This window comes from Aethalodelphis obliquidens, unplaced genomic scaffold, assembly GCF_003676395.1.
Source record: "Aethalodelphis obliquidens isolate GAN/ISIS:26980383/991018 unplaced genomic scaffold, ASM367639v1 scaffold1, whole genome shotgun sequence".
In the NCBI taxonomy this organism is placed as follows: domain Eukaryota; kingdom Metazoa; phylum Chordata; class Mammalia; order Artiodactyla; family Delphinidae; genus Aethalodelphis; species Aethalodelphis obliquidens.
In genome coordinates this window covers 70,322,218-70,349,041 of record NW_020837945.1, presented here as the reverse complement: position 1 = coordinate 70,349,041, position 26,824 = coordinate 70,322,218, and the positions used below count along the sequence as shown (strand labels likewise).

The window sequence follows — 26,824 nt, the reverse complement described above, 5'->3', positions numbered from 1 at the left end:
CACACGGACACAGGCCAGCTCCATGCTGGTAAGAACTGGGGTGGGGGTGGGAGCAGCTCAGGAAGAAGGCTGTAGACTCTCACCGTCCTTGCCCTCAGCTCCAGCAGTTTTTGAAAAAATAAACACTTCTTGGTTTGTTGTCTCCGTTTGGTAAATTTCTAGAGCCCCAAGTGATTGTTTTTGATGATTTTGTCTAGCTGTATACCTGTCTCTTACGGAGAGGATTCACTGACCTCTTTACATTGTGGTAGCTGGAAGTCCCTCTGGTTCATTCTTTCTGGGGAGTGAGCTTTCAAGATGCAGCAAGAAATATAAAACTGTCTAATTGCTCTGACTTAGTAAATCTGTTTGGGGGGATTGTATCTCAAGGAAACAACCCTAAACCAAACAACAAACCGTAAATATGTACAAGAGTCTCACAGCTGCATTGTTGGTGCTAATGACAACCTAGAAATAAATGTGCAGCATTTGGAAAGTGGTTAAAAGATTACAGAATCAACATGATAAGATCCCACATGAACCTGAAACATGATCCTTTGTGAACCACATCAACGCACATTCTTGGTTTGTACATGCCAGCTAGAACTATGTGTTTATTTATCCTGATAAAGGTATGGAGTGCATTTCCAGAGATGGTTTAATGTCGATTTTTAAGTAATTTCTGTAAAATTATTTAAATTTGTGATTTTAAAAATTGACATAATGTCTTCCCCCTTCATGCTTAAAAAGTCTTTATTTCTGCAAGGGTTTTGTGAACATAGAACTTGTTAGACATGCCACTAGATTTTAAAAGACAATTTAATGTTATGCGTTATGTTTATTATATTTGATTTTTTGTTGTTGTTGTTGCTCTACGCGGGCCTCTCACTGTTGTGGCCTCTCCCATTGCGGAGCACAGGCTCCGGACGCGCAGACTCAGCGGCCATGGCTCACAGGCCCAGCCACTCCGCGGCATGTGGGATCTTCCCAGACCGGGGCACAAACCCGTGTCCCCTGCATCAGCAGGCGGACTCTCAACCACTGCGCCACCAGGGAAGCCCTATATTTGATATTTCTAACATGCCTAATGCATGGTTCTGCTTACCTGTTTGTTTGTTTTGTGACTAAAGCTTGATAAAGTTGCCTTCCCAGTTGTTATTCTAGTACTTCTAACACGAGAAGCGGTCTCCTCCCACCACTAGTCTGTAAGACTTATTTCTTTCAGTATAATCCTTGAAAAGAGAAAAAAAATTCCTTCTGTCATTTTGGAAGGGTTTTGAAACCATAGCTGTTCAGAATTCTGAATAATCGTCTGCCTGCATTGTCTGTCATACCTATTCAGAGTCATTGAGCATCATTGACTGAATTCTCCCTTGCATTGCTGATGTGTAAAACTGCACTGTGCTTGCCTGGAAGACACACCCCTTCCTATGACTCTCCCTGGAGTTCCTCAGAAAACACATACACATACACACAACTCCCTTGGGTACAGTGTAATTGAGTTGGTGCAAGGTCAAGATCAAGTGTGAAACAGTGAGCTTAACATTTGGCAAACCTCAGAGAGGCAGAAATCTAAGTTCTTCACCAATAGTGTTTCTTCTTAATAATCAATGGAGCAGCTGTATTTCACTAAGCCTGTGATTGAAAAAATGAATCATGCATTGCACATGTTGAAAGTATACAATGTAATCAAAGACAATCTTAACAGTGTCTTTTCTTTTTTAGAGCCATCAATTCAAATCAGTTCTTTAAAATTTATTTTAAAGTTCTTTAAAATTTATTTTAAAGTTCTTTAAAATTTATTTTATTGAAGTATAGTTGCTTTATAATGTATTAATTTCTACTGTACAGCAAAGTGATTCAGTTATACATATATATCCATTCTTTTTCATATTCTTTTCTATTACGGTTTATCACAGGATATTGAATATAGTTCCCTGTGCTATACAGTAGGACCTTGCTGTTTATCCATCCTATATATAATAGTTTGCACCTGCTAATCCCAAACTCCCAATCCATCCCTCCCTCACCCCCCTCCCCCTTGACAACCATGTCTGTTGTCTATGTCTGTGAGTCTATTTCTGTTTTGTAGATAAGTTCATTTGTGTCATATTTTAGATTCCACATATAAGTGATATCATTTGGTATTTGTCTTTCTCTGTCTGACGTCACTTAGTATGATAATCTCTAGGCCCATCCATGTTGCTGCACATGGCATTATTTCATTCATTTTTATGGCTGAGAAGTATTCCATTGTATATGTGTGCCACATCTTCTTCATCCATTCATCTGTTGTTGGACATTTAGGTTGTTTCCATGTCTTGGCTATTGTGAATAGTGCCGCAATGAACATAGGGGTACATGTATCTTTTTGAATTATAGTTTTGTCCAGATACATGCCCAGGATTGGGATTGCCAGATCATATGCAACTCTATTTTTAGTTTTTTGAGGAACCTCCATACTGTTTTCCATAATGGCTGCACCAATCTACATTCCCACCAACAGTATAGGAGGGTTCCCTTTTCTCTACACCCTCTCCAGCATTTGTTATTTGTAGACTTTTTAATGATGGCCATTCTGACATATGAGGTGATACCTCATGGTAGTTTTGATTTGCATTTTCCTAATAATTAGCAATGCTGAGCATCTTTTCACGTGCTTATTGGCCATCTGTGTGTCTTCTTTGGAGAAATGTCTATTTACGTCTTCTGGCAGAGTTTATTTTAATCCACAATTAATAAGGAGACACTTCTTGAGCACTTCCTATACACAGACCCCTACATGCCTAGATTTGGTATTTAGAGATACAAAAGACGGCCCTTGCCCTCAAGATATGGAGATATAAAAGATAAGTATAATAGTTGGAAGTATATGGTAAAGGCAGACATGTTGAGAGGATGAAGACTTCTCTGGGACCTAGGATGATTGGTCATTCGTTTAGCCTCACATATGGGACATTTACTACATTCCAAGTGCTGTTCTAGGTGCTGGGGGTGGGGAACATGCTGAACAGACATAGAAGGTCCCTGCTGTCATTGAACTTGCATTCTAGCAGGAAAGACACATAATAAACAAGCAAACACACATACTGTGATGTCAGTAAGTGATAAATAGTATGATGAGTAATAAAGTGGGGTAACAGGATAGAGACTAGAGTGGGGAGGGTGGTTCTGTTTCAGATAGGTTGTTCAGAAAATATCTCTTTGAGAAGAGGATATTTTAATAGAGAACTGAATTGTATAAAGCAGTGAACCATGCAGAGATGTGGGAGAAGAGTTACAGGCTGGGGAAATGGCATGTATAAAGGTACAGATGGAAATTGGATTGGCAAATTCCAAGAAGAGCAGAAGTCCAGCAGTGAATGGAGAGGAGTGGGTGGGGGGAGAGAGGTCGGAGATGAGTATAGCAAGGAAAACAGAGGTCAGTCCTGTGTAGGGCCATGCACTCCATGGTGATTATGACAGAAGGTCATGGAAGATTGTAGCTAGAGGTGTGATATGATCAGATCCAGCCTTAAGAAGATCACTGGCTTCGTAAGGAATAGATTGTGTAGAAGTAAGAGAAGGACCTGAAGCCTGTTTTGAGGTATATTAATTAAGGGAGGCTAAACTGCTATCACAAATAAACAAAAACACAGTGGCTCAAACACAATGGAAATTTATTTCTCACTTGCACTAACAGTCCAGGAAGGGTGTTCCAAATCAGTGGGAGGCTCTCCTCCATGCATTGCTTCAGGGACCCAGGCTCCTTCCATTTTTATGACTTCACCATCCCCTAAGTCCTTATAATGAGCAAAATCAAGACTGAGTTACCACGTTCTGATTTCGGGCACAGAGAAGAGGCACACCTACTCTCTCAAAGACTCTGATGCAGAAGTGACACTCACCACTTGTGTTCACATTCCATTGGTGAGAACTTAGTCACATGGCCACACCTAACTGCAATAAAGAAGAGTGCTGAGGACTGAATGAATGCTAGGATTCTCCAATACTTGGGGGTTGGAAGGAGGAGGTGATCCAGCAAAGGAGACTGAGAAGAAGTGGGCAGTGAGATAGGAGGAAAACTAGGAAACTGAGGCATCCTAGGAACCAAGAGAAGAATGTGTTTCAATAAGAAGAAAGTGATCACATGTGTCAGGTGCTATCTGAAAGGTCAAGTAAAATGAGCTGACCATTGAATTTGAAAAGATTCAAGTCATTGCCAACCTTAGGTAGAGTCGTTTTAGTGGAATGGTATATACAACCCTAAAAGTAGGTTGAGGAAACAATGGAAGGTAGAAACCATATAGGCAATTCTTTTGAGAATTTTTGCTATAAGGGAGGCCAAAAAATAGGATAGTAGCTGAAGGGTGACCAGAAGATATTTCTTTAGTTGGGAGAAATTACAGTGTATTTGTGTTCGATGGGGATGATCTAGTAGACTATGGAAAAATTGATGAAGCAAAAGCAAAATCCTTGAGCAGGGCACAAATACAGGGATGGGCCTTAGGTAGGAGCCAGAACTGTTCATCTACTCTGAAAACAGAAAGGCAGAAGAGAGGGTACAGATGAAAGTGGGTTGGTAGATTTGGTGATGAGAGGATATGAAAGCTGTCTTTTGAGAGGAGAGGTTGGAAATTTGTTACATCAGAGAGAAGGAGAATGAGTTGACTAGGTATAAGACTTCTGAGTGGTGCTGAAGCATGGAAGCAGATAACATATCCAAGGGAGTACTTGCTGAGAGTCTTGGATCATGGAATCTAAGCCAGGTAAGAGGGTAGTGAAAAGAGGAGGTAGGTGACAGGAAGCAAAAACATACTAGGGCAAGTTGACTGAAGGTCCCTCTGTGGTCTATGAATAGTTGGGGTGGGAGACAGCAGAGCGAATGAGAAAAAATGGAGGTGATGGGCTGAGAGTAAATTGATTGAAATCACGATTTAGGAGATGTAAGCTTTCTGGTAAAGACAAGCCTCAGTTGTGGCAAAGGGCATTAATGGTTGAGATGAGTGGAAGTTGTCTTTTAGGCTGAGTTACAAAATTGGAGAAGAGGAGCTCATAAGTATTTGCTAATAAAAATACTAGAGGGTTTGGTAACAAATTAGTAACCAAGGATTTTGGCTCATTTATTTTTTAGATTTCTTCCTAAAGTCCAGGCTCCAGGAACAAGATATCCAGAGGAGACCAACTTCTTTCTACACTCGCATATGCAACCCCTGGGTCTCCCTGTTGGGGGTGAGTAAGTTCATTTTGATCTCAACTGTCCTTGAGACTTAATTCAGGTGGATACATGTGTGATCTTGGGGTGGGACTTGGGGGAGGAAAGAGGAGAGTCTCATTAGGAGCAATGTGATTTAACTGCCTGTTATATTAGAATTTAGATGAGGTTACATATGGCAAGATTACATTTAATGAACCACTTATTTTAATCAATGGTTTACTTTTTAAATAATTAATCATCCCTGATAAACTCTGGATCACCTGATTTCTAGATACACCATATTAGCATAATTTTACTCTAACTTGTTTCTCCTAGAAAGGAGTAGAACAAGGACCTAGGATAGAATGTCTATTTATTGATTGTTTTGATTAGAGGGTACTTTCAGGAGGATGTCTTCTCAAATACCTACTTTAGAGGGGTTTTTTGAATTATGAGTGAACTTCAATTATTCAGACTTATAGAGTGTTCAGAGGTTGACGAGAGGACTGTTGTTTCTTAAGGCCCTAGCCTTGTGGCTCGCTTACTGTGTGTTTAAACCATTAGCTGACTTGCACTTCCTTCTGTTTCCACAGGCTGTTGGGTCCCTTCTCATCATGTTTGTGATCCAATGGGTCTATACCCTGGTTAACATGGGTGTTGCTGCCATTGTGTATCTCTACATTGGTTGGACCAGTTCCGGGCTTCACCTTGGTAAGCAACAGAGTCATTTTGCCACCACCTCCTTTCTTCTCTTTTAGCATTTATTGAAAAAAACCTGTTTCGAACACATACTAAATGCCAGCACTGACTCAGATACAAATCCCGCTTTCAAGGAGCCGACAGTCTAGGAGAAAAAATATGGCATGCGCATAAATGATAACAAATGAAAAATAATAATAAATCGTGAGGTTTGTAAGACATGTAGAAGTAAAATGGATGACAACAATAGCACAAGGGCCAGGAGGGAAGAAATGGGGATATACTGTTGGAAGTTTCTTATAGTATACGTGAAGTACTAAAATATCACTTGAAGGTAGACTGTGATAAGTTAAAAATGTGTACTACAAACCCTAAAGCAACTACTAAACTACCAGTATACCTTGGAAATATTGTGAGTTCAGTTCCAGATCACTGGAATATTGCAATAATGCGAGTCAGACAAATATTTTTGTTTCCTAGTACATATAAAAGTTATGTTTACACTATACGGTAGTCTGTTAAGTGTGCAATAGCATTATGTCTTAAAAAACAATGTACATAACTTAATTTTAAAATACTTTATCGCTAAAAAAGGCTAACCATCATCTGAGCCTTCATCGAGTCATAATAGTAACATTAAAGATGACTGATCACAGATCACCATGAGAAATATAATAATAATGAAAATGTTTGAAATATTGTAAGAATTACCAAAATATGACACAGAAAGTGAGCAAATGCTGTTGGGGAAATGGCCCTGATAGACTTGCTTGATCCAGGGTTGCCACAAACCTTCAACTTGTAAAAGATGCAATACTGGGAAGCATAGTAACAAAGTGCAGTAAAATGAGGTATGCCTCTAACAGAGCAAAGAATTACAAGTAATAAGTCAATAAAGGGGATAAAATTGAATTAAAAATACTCAGATCAATGTTAATTAGAAAAAAGAGAAAAAGATAATAGACCCAAAACAAATAGCAAGGTGGTTTATATAAATCTAGCCATATCAATAACCACACTAATTTTAAATAGTCTAAACACTCCCAATCAGGGACTTCCTTGGTGGCGCAGTGGTTAAGAATCCACCTGCCAATGCAGGGGACACGGGTTTGAGCCCTGGTCTGGAAAGATCCCACATGCCGTGGAACAACTAAGCCCGTGCGCCACAACTACTGAGCCTGTGCTCTAGAGCCCATGAGCCACAACTACTGAAGCCTGCACGCCACAACTACTGAAGCCCATGCACCTAGAGCCTGTGCTCCATGACAAGAGAAGCCACCGCAACGAGAAGCCCAAGCACCACAATGAAGAGTAGCCCTAACTCGAGGCAACTAGAGAAAGCCCACGTGCAGCAACGAAGACCCAACACAGCCAAAAATAAGAATAAATTAATTTATAAAAAATTTTTAAAAAGATAGTTAAAAAATAAAATGAAATAAACACTCCCAATTAAAAGGTCTAAGCACTGAGATTGTCAGATTGAATAAAAAAGCATGATCCAACTATATGCTATCTACAAGAAACCTACTTTCAATATAAAGACACAAATAAGTTAAAAGTAAAAGGATGGAAAAAAGATATATCATGGTAAGATAAATCAGACAAAGCTGGAGTGACTATATTAACATCAGACAAAGTAGATTTCAGAGAAAAGAATATTACCAGGGATAAAGAGGGTCATTTCATAAAGACAAAGGGAAAATTAATCAAGAGGACATAATAAATCTTAACATTTATGCACTTAAAAACAGAGCTTTGAAATATAAAAAACAAAGCCTGATAGATCTGCAATAATAAGTAGAAAAATTCTCGATTACAGTCATAGATTTCAACACCTCTCTCTCAATAATTGATAAAACAAGTAGGCAAAAAATCAGTAGGGCTTTAGAAGACTTGAATAATGTTATCAATAAACATGGCCAAATTGATATTTATAGAATATTCTACCTAACAACAGCAGAATATATATTTTAAGTGCACGTGAAACATTTACGAGCATAAACCATATTCTAGGACATTTTTTAAAGTCTCAGAAAGTTTAAGGGTATTCAAGTCAATTCAAGAACAAAAGGGGAAGTAAATTAGAAATAAATACCAGAAAGATATCTGGAAGATTCCCAAATATTTAGACACTAAAGAACACTGAATAACACTAAATGACTAAGAACACTAAGGAGCACTAAGTAAACTAAAGAAACTAAATAACTCATGGTTCAAAGGAGAAATAAGTAAAATTAAAAAGTATTTGAACTGAATGAAAATATAACATCAAAATTGTGGGACGTAGCTAATTCACTACTTAGAGGGAAATTTACTGCGTCAAATGCTTATATTAAAAAAGAAAAAAGTGTCTCAAAATAATAACCCCAGTTTCCCACTTAAGAAACTAGAGAAAAAGAGCAAATTAAACCCAAGTAAGAAGAAACAGGGAAACCATGAAGATCAAAGTAGAAATCAATAAAATATAAAACAGGGAAAAATAGAGAATGCCAGTGAAACAAAAAGCTGGTTATGTGAGATCAATAAAATTTACAAACCTCTACCCAGACTGATCAGAATAAAAGGAGAGGAAACACAAATGCTCAACACCAGGAGTGAGAGAAATGACATGACTGGAGAGTCTACAGACATTAAAAAGGAAAATAAGGAAGTGTTTTAAACAGCTTTATGCAATAAATTTGATAGATGAATTGGACAAATTCCTCAAAAGATACAAACTATCAAATATCAAAGCTCACTCTAGAAGACATATAGGGCTGTTTAGGTCATCTATGAAAGAAATTAAACTTATCATTAAAAAACCTTCCCATAAAGAAAACCTTGGGCCCAGATGGTGTCACTAATGAAACCTATCTAACACTTAAGGAAGAGAGAATATCAATTTGATACAAATGCTTCAGAAGACTGCACACCAATATCCCTCATGAACATAGATATAAAACTTCTAACAAGACTTTAACAAATTGAATACAAAATAATATAAAAAGCATAATAATACATCATAAGCAAATGGGTTGTCCTAGGAATTCAAGGTTAGTTTAACATTCTCCCTCTCTTTTTTTAAAAATTTTTATTGGTGTATAGTTGCTTTACAGTGTTGTATTAGTTTGTGTCTGTACAGCAAAGTGAATCAGTTATATGTATACATATATCCCCTCTTTTTTGGATTTCCTTCCCATTTAGGTCACCACAAAGCATTGAGTAGAGTTCCCTGCGTTATACAGTAGGTTCTCATTAGTTATCTATTTTAGTTATCTATCAGTTCTCAGTAGTTATCTGTTTTGTACATAGTAGTGTATATATGTCAATCCCAATCTCCCAATTCATCCCACCTCTCCTTGCCCCCCTTGGTGTCCATACATTTGTTCTCTACATCTGTGTCTCTATTTCTGCTTTGCAAATAGGTTCATCTGTACCATTTTTCTAGATTCCACATATATGCATTAATATACAATATTTGTTTTTCTCTTTCTGACTTACTTAATTCTGTATGAGTCTCTAGGCCCTGGTTTAACATTCTTAATCAATCAATGTAATTCACCATATTTACAGACTAGAAGAGGAAAACTACAAAACATTTTGAGAGGAAATTAAAGAAGAAATTAAATAAATGAAGATTTATACTATATTCATGAATCAAAGATTCAATTCAGTATTCTTAAGATGACATTTCACCTCAGAATTTTCTATAGATTAGATATAATCCCAATCAAAATCACAGCTGCCTTTTTTGTAGAAATTGGAAAGCAGATCCTAAAGTATTTATATGGAAATTTAAAGGACCTAGAATAGCCCAAGCAACTTTGTAAAAGAAAAACAAAGTTGCAAGACTTAACACTACCTGATTTCAAAACTAACTGTAAAGCTAAAGTAATCAAGACAGCATGGTATTGGAATCAAGATAGATAAAAAAATCAATGCACAGAGTAGAGAGTCCAGAAATTGCAAAGGCAATTCAGTGGAGGAAAAAAATAGTCTTTTCAGCAAATGCTGCTGGAACAATTGGAAATACACAAGCAAAAAACAAACTTCATACATCATACAATGTAAAAATAGCTCAAAATGGATCCTAGAAAATATAGGGAAAAAATTTGTGACTGTGAGTGAGACAAAGATTTCTTAGATACAACACCAAAAGCAGGAAAAAAATTGATAAATTGGACTTCATCAAAATTAAGGACTGTTCCTCCAAACACACCGGTAAAGGAATGCAAAGGCAAGCCATAGACTATGAGAAAATATTAGCAAATCACATGTTTGAAAAGGACTTGTACCTAGAATATATAAAAACCCTCAAAACTCAGTAACAAGAAAACAACAAAAAATTTTAAATGGGCATAAGTTTTAAATAGGTTTCAGCAAAGAACATATATGGTTGACAAATAAGCATGGGAAAAGGTATTCAGTGTGATTAGTCATTAAGAAATGAAAATTAAAACCACAATATAATATTATACACCTATCAGGGTGATTAAAATTAAAAATACTGATCATGCCAAATGTTGGCAAGGATGTGGAGCAGCTAGAGCTATCATATATAGCTGAGGAAAATGTAAAAATAATACGATCACTTCGTGAAACCATTTGACAGTGTATTACAAAATATATATATCTGCTATATGAGTTAGCCACTGTACTCCTAGGTATTTACCAAAGAGAATTAAAAGCATACGGGCATACAAAAACGTGTATATGAATATTTATAGCAGCTTAGTTTGTAATAGTCAAAAACTGAAAACAGTTCACATGTCCATCAACAGGTTACTCTGTAAGTATAGTATAGCCATGCAACGGAATACTATTTCGTAATAAGAATGAACTATCGATATATGCAATAGCGTGAATCTCAAAATAACTGTGCTGAGTGAAAGAAACCAGAAAAAATGAGTACGTAATGTAATATTTTACATATATACATATGTTATTATTAAAATGCAAACTAATTTCTAATGACAGCACTATCAGCGGTTGCCTTTGGATGAGGGTGGGAGTGTGGATACAAGGGAGGGAGGTCTTATGAAGTCGCTTGAGGGAGCTTTTGGAGGGGATGGATATGTTCATTATCTTGCTTTTAGTGATGATTTCACAGTATATGCATGTGTCAACACTTACCAAATTGTACACTTTAAATGCATGTAGTTTGTTCTAAAAATGTACCTGGGATTTGTTTTAATCAGGTATGATAAGACACACAAACACAGAAATTATTATCATGAAGAAAGAAGTTTATACTCACACATCCCTAGGAACAGGAGGGTCATGCAGGGCCACAGCGGAGAGGACCAGGGTTGGTCAGGAGGCAAAAGAGGAAGTGGGGAGAGCATGGCCCATAGCCTTTATTAGGCTTTTAGTGGGAAAGAATGGACAAAGCAGGTAGATAGCTGAATAAGTTTAGGATTAGGTAGTTTGAATAATTTCAGGGAACTCTAGATTATAGGGGTGGTCTCTAGTTGTCTGGTTTTTGGCCCTGGGGTGATTTAAGGCAGGGGAATATTGGCTTGATGTGTGAGAGCTTGATAAAGGAGATGGTTGGGGGCGCGGGCTCTGGACTGGTTGGTTTGTATATCAAAGGTGTGCTCATAGGGGAGTTGTTTCCTATCTCTAGGAATTAGCACCTCTAGGATCAAGACCCCAAGTGCCAGAGCATCAGGAATAAAGAAAGGAAGGGGCTTCCCTGGTGGCGCAGTGGTTGAGAATCCGCCTGCTGATGCAGAGGACACGGGTTCGTGCCCCGGTCCGGTAGGATCCTGCATGCCGCGGAGCGGCTGGGCCTGTGAGCCATGGCCGCTGAGCCTGCGCGTCTGGAGCCTGTGCTCTGCGGCGGGAGAGGCCACACAGTGAGAGGCCCGCGTACCGCAAAACGAGAAAAGGAAAAAAAAAAAGAATAAGGAAAGGAAGAAAATATTATCAATACTGTGTGTCAGTTACTCCTCAATAATAAAGCTGTTTTAAAAATACATTCAAGAGCCCTTTTCATCAAAATTCTACAATGTCCCAATTTTTAAAATAAAATAATTATGTAGTTTTAAGTCCTAACTAAATCAGATGGACCATAACAATCCAGGCAAAATGAAAAAAAAATGCTTCCAAATTAGAATAGTCTGATATACATTTTTGAAAGAAATGCACTTCAAACACTTGAATCACATGTACATTAAAAATAATGCTTTAGAAAAAGTCATACTAAGGGTCCTTATATCAGCTAATTTAATGGAGAAAATATATTTTAATTAACATAGTGATTACATCAGTGATTGCTTCTGAATTTCTTAGAAGTTAGTTTGATCCTAAGAAATTTAAATATTTCCCAGAAATTTATTTACAGGAAAGTATGAAATCAAATTTCAGGCCCATCTTCATCTAAAATTTAGATAATTTAGAATCTAAATGAGCATAAATAGGTAGGACCAGTTAATAGAATATTTATGTTTATTTTCTAAATACATGTTATCAGCTGCATACTGTTGACATTAGTCAAGATTCTAACATAAGCCTCTTAAAATAATGCTCACTTCCTGATCATATATTGAACATGATCTAATTAACCAATTTTCAACCAGCCATATATATATATATATATATATATACACACACACACACACACACACACACTCACATATATATATATAATATGAATATGGTGGAGTGAATATATATAATTTGGAAAAGCACTTTATAAAATTACATTTCATTTGCTTTCCTAAAGTTATATATAATTCATTTTGTGAGATTTTAAAAAAACTCACACCAAAGGAGAAATGGATTTAAAAAAGAAGCTTTTTAAACAAAGTTGATAAACCATATTGTAGACAGTGCGTCTGATGCCAGGATATTTGGTCACTGTCAACAACAATCTCACTTCAAACTTCAGCGCTAACATTTCCACATGCTATTGCACAGGCACTATTTGATTCACCCAGCACCTGAAGAAAACTTCCTAAGGGCCAGATCCTGTGGCTGTTGTGCTGTGTGTGTTACCAGATGAAAAAGATGTGCTTCCTGGCCTCAAAGAGTGTATGGTCTAGTAGGGGACTTTATAGTGTCTACTTAAACACATAATCAGTTTGAATCTAAGGAAAAAAATTATCAAAATTTAAAACAATTAAAAATTCCAAAGACTGAAGTTAGCAAGTCCTGTGCTTCTTTCTCTATAAATGCATTCAGTTTCTTTCTTGGGATTTTGGAGTTTAGAAATCAACTTTTGGAAACTACATGAAATATGAAGTCCTTAGCAGGTTGCTGTCGGAGTATTACAATGAATGTCGTTTGGTTAGACTGAAAAAGGAAAAAAATTTTTTTTGTGCTATTGTGTGTGTGTCAGGGGATGTATATTTATCCCATTAAACCTGGGATTCTAGATGCATACATAGAACCTTCATAAATATTTATGTCTATGTCTTCCCTGCAGGTTTAGCCTCCAACTTCAGCCTTTTCAGATGGATGAGGTCTCTTCTGATCCCCTCCTACAGGTCTGTGCCAATCTGGGGCCAGGATGAGGGGCCTGGGATGTGCTAAGGGTGTTTCATTTCTTGCTGGGCTTGGGTGAATTGTGGTGTGAATACCTGATGATTGAGAACCTCAAGGAAACTCAGACTGCTCCTCACGGCCCTCCACCACCCAGCCTCCCTGCTTTAGCTTCTCAGAAGCTTCCTTTGGCCCATGTCTTCTTGTCTTCTTATCCTCAGGAATCATGAACAGAGGCTTTCTTTAGAATCTGGTTGCAGAGTGATATAAGTCGAGAGAGTTACTCTCAGTGAGTTCACAGTCTAAGACACACTAGCGTTAGTACTCACACACAAGACTAAGGCCCAGAGAACTCCCATTCTTCCATCTCAAGTCAGAGGTAGTTGACATGACTGTATTGGTGAAAGTGCAGAGGCCAAGTACAGAAACAGAGTAGCGATCCTGCAGGATTTCTGTGGGACCTCCGTGTTCAAATATTCAGGGAAAGGGAAGAACAGACTTTCCTGAGAAACAGGAGAAAGCCTCACAGGGAAGGTAAGCTTTCATGAGTGCCCTAATCTCTCTCTTCCTCCTCTACCCTTCCAGTGCCCATGCGTCCTCACCTTTGAAGGCCTCAAGACTCTGGAAATTACCTCCCTCCCCTTTCAGTATCAGTGAGGGGCCAAAGCTACAGGCTGGGAAAATCCAGGCAGAACCCAACTAAGTGTTTATTTGGTTTCATTTTGTTGGTTTGTTTCTGAAACTCTAGAAGTCTGGGTTGCCCTTGCCAATATTTCCACCTTCCACGCCCAGACGTTGCTGAGGGATTATGGGACCCTTTCCCATTGATCCCAGATGTAAGTTCAGAATTTTTTTCCCCATTTTTTTTTATTGTGGTAAAATACACATACCATAGAATTTTTTAAAGTATACAGTTTAATGGTATTAAGTACATTCATACTGTTATGCAGCCGTCACCTCCAAGCACCTCCAGAACTCTTCATCTTGCAAACTGGAAACTCTATACCCATTAAACAATAACTCCCCATTTCTCCCTCCCAAGAATCCTTCTTAAGACAACTTTTTATAAGCACTGCCAATCTGTTCAAGTTGGCCCAAGGAATGAAGGCTGGATGCTAGATCCAGCATCAAATGATGATGAAAGGAGCAGGAAACCAACAGGGAGAGGGCTGGCAGGGAGAGTGGTGTGTAGGGGGGTAATTCCCTGCTGTTTGCTTGGAAGCTGGGCTAAATGTCCTGTATGGAGCCGTGGTGTGGGTGTGTCATCTCTCTGCCTCTCTTCCAGGCTGAGGCACCAGGTTGGGTGACTCAGATCACAGCACTGATCTGAGATCACTGCACTGCTCCATCTTCCCCAGCCTCCTAGGCCTAAGGGCCAGTAGAGTTTAAGTGGAAATAGATTCTGTGTGAAAGCTGCCTGCAGACTCTGGAGCTACAGCTGGTGTGTGGTTGAGAGTATTTGGCCTTATCTGATTCTGCATGAATGTTTTTAGGTATTGTAGGCTTTGAAAGCCTGCAAAGGACCATGGGAGGTCACTACTCTTTTTTGGACTCTGAATTTCTGGAATTTCACCTCTGAGATCACTGTTGTGCAATGTGGAAAGAAGAATGCATTAGGAGGAGATTATTCTTAGAAAAGGGCAGTACTTTGGTTGGAAGAGAACCTAGTCCACACTATTCATAGCTCTATGAGCTTGTGGAGTGGTTGGTGGAGGCCTCAGCTAAGTCTGTGTCAAATTTGCTGGCCTCATCATGGTGACTGAGCGATATTTTGTGATGGTTGTTCAGGAGGGTGAAAGGACTAAGAAATGGTGATCCATTTAAAAGTAGAAATTGGTAGCTGTGTTTTCTCTTTTGTAATTTTGAGTATTTTTCACACCTGTTGCCCCAGATGCTCTTCAAAACCAAAGAAGAATAATATTGTAGGGTGTTTTGGGCGAAGGAATTTGGCTGTTACTTCCTCTGTTACACCTACAGTTCCCAGAATTATGTGAAATTAAGCCTGACCTTAAGAAAACTTTCTTTCCTGAAGTCCTAGCAACTGCCCAGGTGAGAACCCTTAGGCCATTCTAGACTAGAAAGTGAAGTGTATTATTTCCCTGAACTCAGAAAAATATGATGGTTTTACCTTAAAAAAAAAAAAAAAAGCATTTACAAGAAAGTTCACTGGCAAAAACACATGTTGACTGGTATGGCATTTCTGTCACTTCCTAACCTTACTTCTTGAAGATTCCACCTTTATAGAAGTTAATTCATTGCTCAGAAAACCTCAACCCACCTAATTTAGATGTGTTCTCCTCGAGCAGCTGCAAAGCCTTAGTCGTGTGATCCAAACTCCTATAACAGCACAGTTTTCTAGACAGTGAAGCTTTCTGCTTAAGTTCCACAGATTTATAACAAGGTTTCTACCAGTTTTTTACAACTATCAAATAAATATATTCCTTATTTAAACAGTTGAGCGCTGCTACTTATAAAGCCAATGATTCTCTCAGGGTAAAGTTTTAAGAGAAAAATCTATGCCTAAGGTGTGATTTCAGGACCTAGCATAGGCGGAAGGAACTAGAAGGGGCCTGAGAAGGTGAGGAAATAGAGGCACAAGGAGGTGAAGAGGTTTGCCTGAGGCCACCAGCCTGATTCGTGGCAGAGCTGTGACTGTCTCTGTCTTCTATAGATACCCTGGCTGCCAGGATGGTCTTTCCTTACTCCTTTCTGCTGTCAGCAGTTTCTTCACGCATCGCTAACATGTTTCTTTACCAGTTTATTCCAACTCCAACTCTTCTGCGGACCTTCAGTGATAATGGCATCCGTATTGGGACTCGCTCTTTGCCTTAGGCAAGCTTGGTGCCAAAAGCCCTTGCACTTGACCGTGTAGCTGCTTTGCTCTGTAAACCTCGGCTCTGGAAATCATTCCTCACTCAACTTTCTTTCCAGTGAACCAAAGAGCAGGTTTCTCTTTCTCCTCACCTCAGCTTTCCAGCCTCTCCATTCCATTATTTCATTTGACAAGAAAGCCAAGTAAAGCTACAGAGCCCCAACACAACAGCATTTGGAAGGTTATTTTTATAGTTTTATACATTTCTACTAAAAGAAGGTAAATTTCACTCTTTGATGCTTATTTCTCATACTTTGGGTTCATGAAGTATTGTACATATAGCTTTCAACAGTTATGTTGTTTAATACATGTTTATTAGTAAACACGACATTTTTGCAAATCATTTCTCCATCCCAGAGGAGACTTACCACCACTGGTTAACGTTTGGTCTTTCCTTCTGACCGTCCTCGTGTTTCTCTCACCAAAGGAACCTGCGATCCCACCAAGAGCAGATAATTTTGGCGCCGTCCCTGGCTAGGGTTGACATGGAGATGACTCAGCTCACCCAGGAGAACGCAGACTTCGCCACCCGGGATCGCTATCACCACTCCTCCCTCGTGAGCCGGGAACAGCTGATGATGCCTCAGTACTAGAGTACTGAGTCGTCAGTACTAGGCAGCCTGGGACCCGCCCCTCGTGTAGCTGTCCAGGGTACAGTGGACCCAAATCCCAGAACCTTTGTGAAGCTGGTTCTCCTTGGTAAGAAACTCAAAGACCTGCCCTCCCCCTGTCATTTTGGATGATGGAAATGTGCATTCTGGTGTGGAGCACCACGGCTAACCAGGGGACCCACTGCAATGGCGGTGGCCCCTGAAACACGCCTCCAGTCTGAAGGGCTCCATGTGGACCCCAAGACTTGCAGGTGTCCAGACCAGATTGCTCGTTCTGAGTGCCACAATAAATGGTTATTTTAAATTTTATTTTATTATTTATTCCTTGAATAAATAATATGCTTACATGGTTCCAAACCCCAAAGTAGAATCGTATATATAGTGAAAAGTCTCCCTCCCATCCTTGTTTGTCATCCGCTCAGTTCCTACCCCCTACCCCAGAGATAACCACTCTTCTTAGATAACGCTCCCCACATTTCGTTACGAATGTACAAGCAAATAGGAATGTGGATTTTTATTACTCCCTTTTCATCCACAAAAGGTAGCCTATCATACATGTGTTCTGTACCTTGCCCTTCCTCTTAACAATCTATCTTGGAGACATTTCCGTATCAATACATGTGCCGTTTCCTCCTTCTTTTTCATTATATGAATGTGCTATAATTTATTTCATCAGTTCCACAATGATGGCATTTGGATTGTTTCCAGTCTTTTACTATTACAATCAGTTCTGCAGTGAATAATCGTGTTCATATGTACAAGCATGACGAATATCTGTAGGATAAACTCCCAAAAGTGGAATTGCAAGATCAAAAGGTAATGCATTTGTAAGCTATTATTGTTTAGTGAAGGTCTTTTTAATTAAAAAGTTAAATTACCATGAATTACTTAATGGTGACTCAACGTTCTCAAAAGCACGTGTGGTGCCCCACGCTCTGGACACCTTGGCAGCTGTTTTGCTGTATGAACACATGAGGGGACAGGACAGTTTTGGTTCCTCTCTGAGCTCAGTGTGGCATTCATCACAGGCATCCAGTCTGGGGGCCAGGGCCCTGGCTGTGCCTACATGAGTTCAGCCCTGGCCCAGAGTTGGTGGTTTCACCCCTGAACCATGGAGAGAGGTACTGTTGGATCAGTTCTGACCTCTTTCTTCTGTAATAGAGCTTCTCAAAGTCAGTGTGCTAAGAAACCTGGGAGGCTTGTTAAAAGTGCACATTTCTGCATCTCAGTACTGGAGGTGAAGCTTGGGGGTGAGTCGTGGACTTTACTTTTTTTTTTTTTTTTTTTGCGGTACGCAGGCCTCTCTCTGTTGTGGCCTCTCCCGTTGCGGAGCACAGGCTCCGGACGCGCAGGCTCAGCGGCCATGGCTCACGGGCCCAGCCGCTCCGCGGCATGTGGGATCCTCCCGGACCGGGGCATGAACCCGTGTCCCCTGCATCGGCAGGCAGACTCTCAACCACTGCGCCACCAGGGAAGCCCCATGGACTTTACATTTTTAATGAGCGCCTCAGGTGACTCAACACAGGGGACCCTTGGACACCATTTTGAAAAACGTTGACCTGTTGGATGAAACGGGCTTAAAGTAAGTTGGGGGTGGGAATGTCATGATTAGGGGCCAGTTAGGTCTCAACCTTCTCTCTTAGAAAGTGAGATCTGTTGATAGTTTATGCTTACTGTTCACAGTGAGATCTAGTTTATAATTACTGTTCATGCACCTTTGGGGTTAAATACCAGACTTCCAAACATCATTAGAAACAATGTAAAGAAAGCAAACACTGAGTTAACTATAGGCATATGGGAAATCATTAAAGACAATATTCATGAAGGGCTGAGTTAGTGTTCTCTGAAGGCCCTTTTTAAGAAGAAGCCGCACTAGTTTCCTGTAGCTGCTGTAACAAATTACACAAACTGAGTAGCTTAGATCAACAGAAATTTATTCTCTCACAGTTCTGGAGACCAGATGTCCAAAATCGGTATCACTGAGCTGAAATCAAGGTGTTAGCAGGACTCTGCTCCCTCCAGAGGCTCTAGGGGAGAATCTGATCCTTGCATGTTCCAGCTTCCGGTGGCTGCTGGCATTCTGTGACTCGTGGCCACATCACTCCCATCTTTAAGACCAGCACCTTCAAATCTCTCTCAGTGTGACCACACTGCCTTCTCCTGTGTGCACCTGACGTGGGCCTCTGCCTCCCTCTTATAAGGATACATGTGATTGCATTTCGGGTCCACCCAGATAATCCAGGATGATCTCCTCTCGAGAGTCGTAACTTCATCACACCTGCAAAGGCCTTGGCAAATGAGGAAACATCCCCAGGTAACAGAGATTGGGCGGTGGATATATTTGGGGGAGCCATTTTTCAGCCAGCCACAGAAGGCTTTACTGATTCAGCTTTTTGCTCTTCTGAATCCTGGATAACAAGCTAAAAAAGTATCCCCTCTGAAAAAGATGGTCCTGGGTTTGAAAACCATATACAGCAGAAGATTCAAGTATCCAAGATGAGAACTTTCCCAATATGATTAACTTTATGGAAAAGAGTAAGAGAAGAATGGGTATGAGAGAGAATTCCAGCATTTGACTCGGTGTTGGGGGTACTGAAATGGTAGACGCTAAACACTCGAACCTCTACTTAGGTCCAAATATCTTGTATTTAAACAAAACTATATTGTATAAATAGTAATAGTAATCAGTAAAGCAGTAACGGAGTCTTAGCCTGGGCTCCCAGAAAGCAGAAGTTTATGTGCTATTGCTTTACTGGGGGGTACCTTCAGGGAAGGAGTGAGAGAAAAGAGTGGAACAGGTGAGGAGGCATGACATTGGGTTAGTGACCCTTTAGTATCATGTGCAACGGAACACTTGGTCTCAGAGGGCCCTTCTGAGAGATGATAGGAATACCCGTGTCTCATGACCCCTTTGCAGAGGGAGGAAGGGATGAGAATTCATCCACTGGTTCCTGTTTCCCATAGTCAAAGGCTAGCCTTGAGGGGCATTAACACGCGCCCCACCCCCGCCACCCCACACTTGTGATTTGAACTTGTGTGAGTACCTAGCGAGTTCTGCTGCAAGCAGCTACTCTGTGGACATGAGGCACTGTTGGGTTTGTGTGCGTTAAATTGACTGGAGTCCTGCAGAACTGGTTGCTGTGGTGGTGGCTGAGATGCACCAGCCTCAGCTCCAGAATCAGGTGGGGCAGAGAGGATCTGAGGTGGCATATAAGAGGTATCGTGTACTGTCCGTGTATGCCGGAGGTCAGCAGTAAGTTCAGGTTGTCAGAGAAGTGAGACAGATGACACTGGATCATTCAGAGAGAGTTCGGTTATCTACAGAATGCTAAAAGGGCCAGCACAGTCAGGATATTTGGCAGTGAGACTAGCATCATTTTCTTAAAAAGGCAAAGGTCTAACCTAGACTAAAGGTCTAACCAAGGAGTGCACAGTTGTAGGGGAAAACGTCGGAAGGAGTGAGGGTCACATTAGATCTTCTGGGACCACGAATGTCTCCCTTCAGGCCACACTGTTTACGAATTTATCCGTCTAATGATCCATCTATCCACCAGGCCATCTAACCATCTACCCACTCACCCATTGATCCATCCATTCACTCAGCCATCCACCCACCCTCTGACCAGCCGTCGGTCTACCCGTCTACGCACCCATCCATGGCTGGGGCAATTGTACACGTGCCTCAGACCACCTCACCTGAGCCGAGTACACCTCACCAATCTCAGAGCTTTGTAATGTAAAAATATGGTTGCAGGCCATTCAGACAGAAATGAACTAACTCCTCAGTCACCACCCTCAAACTTTCAAGGTGAGTACTGCCCAGTTCTAGAGCATTCTTGAACTCAGGACTAGGAACCAGCACAGGGGCCATTTTCTCAGATGTCTCTGGGAGTCATGCTAACAAGTCCTCTGACCTACACAATAGGGTGCATCCTGCACAAATGATTATAAGTCAGTGTGGAAGTTTGAGGTTCAGGATTTCATCGTCCTACCTTCTGTCCAGTTTTCTGATGGAGGAAGTATGTTTAAGGATGGGAAACACTGTGCCAGTTTACGTATTGATACCTGGACAAGGGCATAAGGGTGGTAGCAGAGAATGCAGCTGAGGTCAGAAGGTGGAAGCAAAGCTTGTCATGTCTAACTTTCTTCCTCTTGAATCTAAGAATCCACTTCTGTCAGTCCCTTGGTTGAGGAGCTGGACTCAAGAGACAGAATGACCAGCTGGGCTCATCACCCAATAACACGTGGGTGGAGATCGTAAAGTGATCACCTTTCGCTCCGGGCTCTACCTGCCAATGAACTGTGGCCCCAGACCTGACCAATCAGACTGACCTCCCCCCTCCCATGGGGAGGAGCTAATACTGACTGATAGACTGGTGGTGGGGGCAGAGGTGTTCCCTCTGCCTCTGGTAAAGCAGGAGGGAGCTTGGGTGGTAGCTCCATCCTCTCCATGGAGGAGGAAAGTGAGGAGAGCTAAAGGAACCCCAGTAGCAGTGAGAATACTGACAGAGGCGGACACAGGGTCTGTGGGTGGACAGAGGAGCTCTAAGCCATTCTGACAGTAGTCAGGGAGGGCTCCCTGGAGGAGGACATATCTGACCTCATTCAAGCACTTCATGGGCAGAGAGGAGGGGCAGGACATTCTCAATAGAGAGATCACCGCGATCAAAGGTGTCTGGGGGCTGAAGGGTAATTGAGAGTTTCAGGAGTGTCCGGGTGGGGCAGTGCAAGGCAGGGGAAGTACTGGAAAGGCAGGCAAGGGTCAGGTCTGGAAGGGGTTTGCTACCTCTCTGTGTGTGCTACGGGAATGAGGAGGTAAAGCTGAGGAATGATCATAAAAATCCATCCTCAGCCTTTTCTAGGGCTTTACCAGAAGACCCTTGTAAGAATTCAGTGAGCGTGATCCAGGCTCAGAAACAATCCAGCTTTGATCTGCTCTTTCGCTGACATTGTGTTGCCGTTCCTGCTCTCCTTACTGGGGAGGGGAGAGAGGGCCAGTGGGGGGCGTCCCTCTTGAGGTCAGAGCACGTGGGAGGAGGGGAAGAGGAACCAGCCCTGAACTTTGCAGGGGCAGGGACTGGTCATTGGAGGTTCCCAGAGGCCCGCCCCCCTCACTCCCTGTATGCTGAGTACCAGCCGTCCCAGTGCCTGGTGGGTGTGGTTGTTGGTGGGAGGAGTGGGGTGGAGATAGGAGCAAAACAATTAGAACACGGCAGCCCTGATGTACTACTTTCCTATTGCTGCTGTAACAGATTGCCACAAACTTAGTAGCTTAAAACAACACGGAAGTACTCTCCTACAGCTCTGGAGGTCAGAAGTCCGAAATGGGTCTCATGGGGCTGAAATCAAGGCATCAGCAGAGCTGGGCTCTTCCTGCAGGGTCTAGGGGAGAATCTCTTTCCTCGCTTTTTCCAGCATCTGGAGGCTGCCTGCATTCCTTGGTGGTTGCCCCTTCCATCTTCAAAGGCAGCAGTCCACAGTCCCGTTGTCTCCCTCCTCTGCCTCTGTCATCACATCTTCTCTAACTCTCCTGCCTCCCTCTTCTGCTTTTAAGGACCCATGTGATTAGATGGGCCCACCTGGATAATCTAGCATAATCTCCCCATGTGAAGAGCCTTTATTTAATCACATCTGCAGAGTTCCTTTGGCCATATAAGTAACTGTTACCTAGGATCTGGGGATTGGCACCACCATTTACTAGCTGTGTGACCTTGGGTAGGCTTCTTAACCTCTCTGTGCCTTCATTTCCTTCTCTGTAAAATAGGAATTAACAATTCCTGCCTGCCTCCAAGTGAATCTGTGAGTACTTAGTAAAGTGAGACTCACATGTTTTTGGAGGAAGTCAAGGTGGAGGCGGGGTCATACGTGTTCTTCCACCGCCCCTACTAATTCCATGTCACTTAATGTGGGCAACACAGAAAGAAAAAAGATCAGTGGGAACTGCAGTGGTTCTTGGCATCTACTAGCCTGAGGTTTCAGAGCAGGGTGGAGTTCTCCTGCTTCAGCAGGCCACGCTATATCTTGTCAGCGGCAGACAAGGTGGGACCTCTTCTCCAGCCATCAGCAGGGACTCTGCGGCATGCGTAGTCAGGGCGCGGGGAGCTGGCAGTCGCCGCTTGCTGACCACCGTGTCAGCTCTGCCTCCCTCTCCACTCCCTTGGCTAATCGGACCCATTTGGCCACGTCCCTATACCACTGCTCTCAGCCTTCTTCATTCCGTTCCCAGAGCCTTGGGGAATTTTCTTAAACATCAGAAAACCTATCCCACTCTCCAGTTCTTTTGAACCAAGGCTTACTTGAGAGCAGATAACCCGCTTTTTGCTATGTCTTATCCCCTCCGTGTCTACGTGGATGCCCTGGAGGAGAGGATCAGAAGTGGTGGTTGCATGGTCTGTGTGAGTCCATACTGTTTGCACTTCTCTGCAGACAGGGACATGCAGACGTCTGTACTCGCCACACACTGCTCAGCATCCCTGCATCTGGGAGGCGTTCCTGGGCTCCTTTGAAGGGGCTCACAAAGGAAAATGGATGCCAGTTTGTTAGTTTGAGGAAGGAAGTAGAGGTGTAAGGCCCTGACTCTTGACAAGGTACTCTTCTTGGAGGGGAAGGTCACATTCAAGTAAAGGGTGAAGCAGACGGCAAGAAAGGCCCACCAGCATCGGGGGGTCCGCAGTTGGCTGTGCTCCTGGCGTGCAGCCCGTCTCGCAGCACCAAGGCTGGTGCCCTTACCTGTTCCCTAGGCTGCTGGGCTAGGTGAGTGGACGGAGGATAGTGGTTGACTACTCACCACCATTCATAGAGGTGAGGGTGGCCACAGCCTCCTTCTGAAAGAGGCAGAGCGGTTCTCTAAATGGGAGTCTCTAAAATAATGGAGAGCCTGGTTTTTTTTCTCCCTTTTTAAATTGTGTTTCTTTTTTTCCAAGTTTTACTCCAGAAAGAAAAAGAAAAAACCAGAAAAAAGGGGAAAATTGTGTTTCTTTGAAAACACACACACACGTGTGTGTGTGTGTGCACGTGCACTTTCCTGACCGTTTGTGTTTGTTAGAGATGCCTCTCTATAAAAAGAAGCTGGACTTACCACATGTGAAGACTGGCTTAAATTATGGGCCATGTGGTCTACATCAGATTCACTTTGGGCAGCCCTGAGGGTGAGTAGCATTTCAAAGGATTAGCAGTCATCCCCCAGCAGCCGGCAAGAGGGCTCGATGAACGCTGATCTGTGCAATGTGACATAGACCATATGTGTTAAGAGGCTGAGGTTCAAATATGAACCCCAAACTGAAAGTCACAAGGACAGACACTGGCAACGGCGGTGTCAAGTTTTAAGTGAACTGCTTGGCAGACGGGCAGCTCTGTGTAACTCTGTGTGTCTGTATCGGTCCGGGTGGGCTTGCTGCTGCAACAAACAGCCCTCAAATCTCAGTGACTTGACACTTCATACATTTATTTCCGGCTTCTGTTCCAGTCTGATACAAGTCAGAAGCGGGAGGGGAGCTCTGCCCCACACGGTCGTTCAGGGACCACTGTCATTCTGTTTTGTAGTTGAACATCTTCTAGGCCCTCAGAATCTTCCCCTGAATTCTCACCCCCACGTTGGCAGGTGAGAGAAGAAAGGGAGGGTGCTGTGGCAGTTTCAGGGGCTAAACGGGCTCATATCACTTCCTTCCACTTTCCGTTAAGAGGCTGGCTGGGAAACGTGGGCCAGCGCTGTGCTCAGGGAGATGAGGAGCCAGGTTTGGTGGTTCTGGCCAGTCTGTGCCACTGTGCTCAGGATGAGGACAGCTGGATTGGGTTCTTCACTGAGGGCAGTTGAGTGAGTCTCCTGATCGTAGGTTTTGCCCCTTCAGGGCTCTGACTTTTGTGAGAATTTACACATTTGATCCAATGATTCTGCCATTCCTTAAATCATGCTTTGGAATTCCATTTTCAATATTCTCTTCTGAGCCTTTGAATAATCTCATGAATGACAAGTTTTTGTCCTTTGAGGGTTCATTTGATTTCTGGAAGCATCAAAAATCCTTTGGAACCAAATCTGGGAATGAGGGGACTGACCAAGCTAAATCATCTCTTTGGGTCAAAAATGAGGTGTGAGCATGAAGCAAACTGACCCTTGAAGCAATTTCTACAGATGAGATGCGAACACAACACGTTTTGAGGACTGACAGTGTCACTGGAATAATTTCATAAGGCCACTCAAGGTGCTGATTTGAAGAAACAACATTTATTTAGATCAACTCTACGTGTGTGTGTGTGTGTGTGTGTGTGTGTGTGTGTAGTGAGTGACTCTGTAGTTTGGGTTCTGCTCACCTTTTATTAATGATCTGTGTTGTTCTTCTTCCGCCCAACCAGATTGAAAGACCTTCAGTAGTAGAGGTGTATCTTCAGTTATAAGTCATCCCAATTCATGGCTTTAAGTATTTTTTATGTGCCCTGTCAACCCGTCCAACTCATCATGGATTCATTCAGTCACTCACTTAGCAAGTATTTATTGAATGTCTATGTGTGCAAAGCCACGTGTTTTGTTTTGTTTTTTTATTCAGAAACTGTGAAAACAGATGACAGCAGTTGCTCCCCCAGTAGCCTGCAGCTCAGTTTTTGGGAGTATTCTAGGATTAAGAAGCAGGAAATGGGCACGGACTTCTTGGCTGGCTAGGAGGAAAGGAAATGGGACTTGGAATAGACTGCACTCGGATGGTTCAACCAAAATGCTCTGAGGAGAGTAATTATTCACATTTTCTTATGGACTGAGGACAGTGCATCACCTCTTCTCTGGGTGATGGTAAAAAATTCCTGGGTGAATACAGTGCCCTGGAAAATCTTCACGTCTGTTTTAGAATTAGTCATGGTACCCCAAGACATCCAACCTGAGTTTCTCTTTTCCTCAGGAGCAGTAGGAGGAAGTATAATAGATAGGGGTGGACCCTGTTCTATGGCTGCAGTTCTAGGGACAAAGTTGGGGATCCCATTGTTTCATCACGCAGCTGCGTTCAGAGATGACAAAGTCTTATTTCTGAAAGCGTGGTTCTCAGCTCACTGGTATAAAAAATGACCTGGGATGCTTGCTAAAATGCACTTTCCTGGGCCCTTCTCAGTTTACTAAACCAGAATTTCTTGGGTGAGGCCTAGGACATACTTTGTTTACTATTAATTTTTATTGGAGGATAGTTGCTTTACAACTAGGACATACATTTTAAAGTAACCCCTCCCCCAGGTGACTTTCTAAAGTTTGAGAAGCACGGGTGGAAAGGCTTTGAGCTGACCTGAGTCTGAAGCCTCTTGTCTCCGTGAGCTCCAGGCTCTGTGATGGGCAGCAGTGGTCCCAGACCAGAGCTCCGTATGCTATGTGCTAGCGAGGCGTGCTGGTCCATGCTGGGGCCTGATAAACCAAACTGCGGGCGGCACGTCCATGGGCCACACACTTAACCAGAGACAAAGCACTGCAGGACCTCGTTCCACTAAGAACAGTGGAGTTGGGCTACATGCCCTTGGTGTGCCTGTGTGTGCACAGGTGTGTGTGTTTGCAGCTGTGGGTCTGTTTGTAGCCCTGGCCATACAAATTTTGTTCTCTCTGCCACCAGGTGGTAAAGCCCCTCTCCTTACCTCTCAGCCCAGCCCCCAACTCCTTCCTTCCTTCCTTCCAGTCCCACCTGCAGCTGGCATCCTGCAATTCATGGTCAATCTTTATAAATAAAAAAATCTTCACTGAGCCAGGTGTTATGCTAGATACCCATATTCATTGTTTCATTTGATCCTCAGAACAACTTAGTGAGGTAGGACTGTTATTTCCTCCATTTTACAGATGAAGAAACTGAGGCTCAGGAAAGTTAAGTTATTAGCTAGTAAGTGGTAATACTGGATTTGAACTCACATCATTCACTGTTCACGGTCCTGTGGACGCCAGCCCAAACCCTAAGTCTCCAATGGCTCCTCCTTCACCTCTAGAGCAGGTGTTGGCAAACGCTAGACCCGTGGGCCAAATCAAGCCCAGAGCCTGCTTTTTTTTGTGTGTGTGTGTGGTACGCG

At 42.2% G+C, this 26,824-nt stretch overlaps 1 protein-coding gene across 1 annotated transcript in view; it reads left to right on the top strand.

Annotated features, from left to right (window-relative positions):
* Nucleotides 1–17,254, top strand: part of SLC12A8 (solute carrier family 12 member 8) — a 131,354-nt gene extending 114,100 nt beyond the window's left edge. Inside the window, exons 10-13 of the mRNA XM_027107034.1 lie at nt 5,093–5,190; nt 5,749–5,866; nt 13,263–13,323; nt 16,618–17,254. Coding sequence (XP_026962835.1) covers nt 5,093–5,190; nt 5,749–5,866; nt 13,263–13,323; nt 16,618–16,783 — 443 coding nt within the window. The 3' untranslated portion in view covers nt 16,784–17,254. The remainder of the gene's footprint in view (nt 1–5,092; nt 5,191–5,748; nt 5,867–13,262; nt 13,324–16,617) is intronic.
* The last annotated feature ends 9,570 nt before the right edge of the window (nt 17,255–26,824 follow it).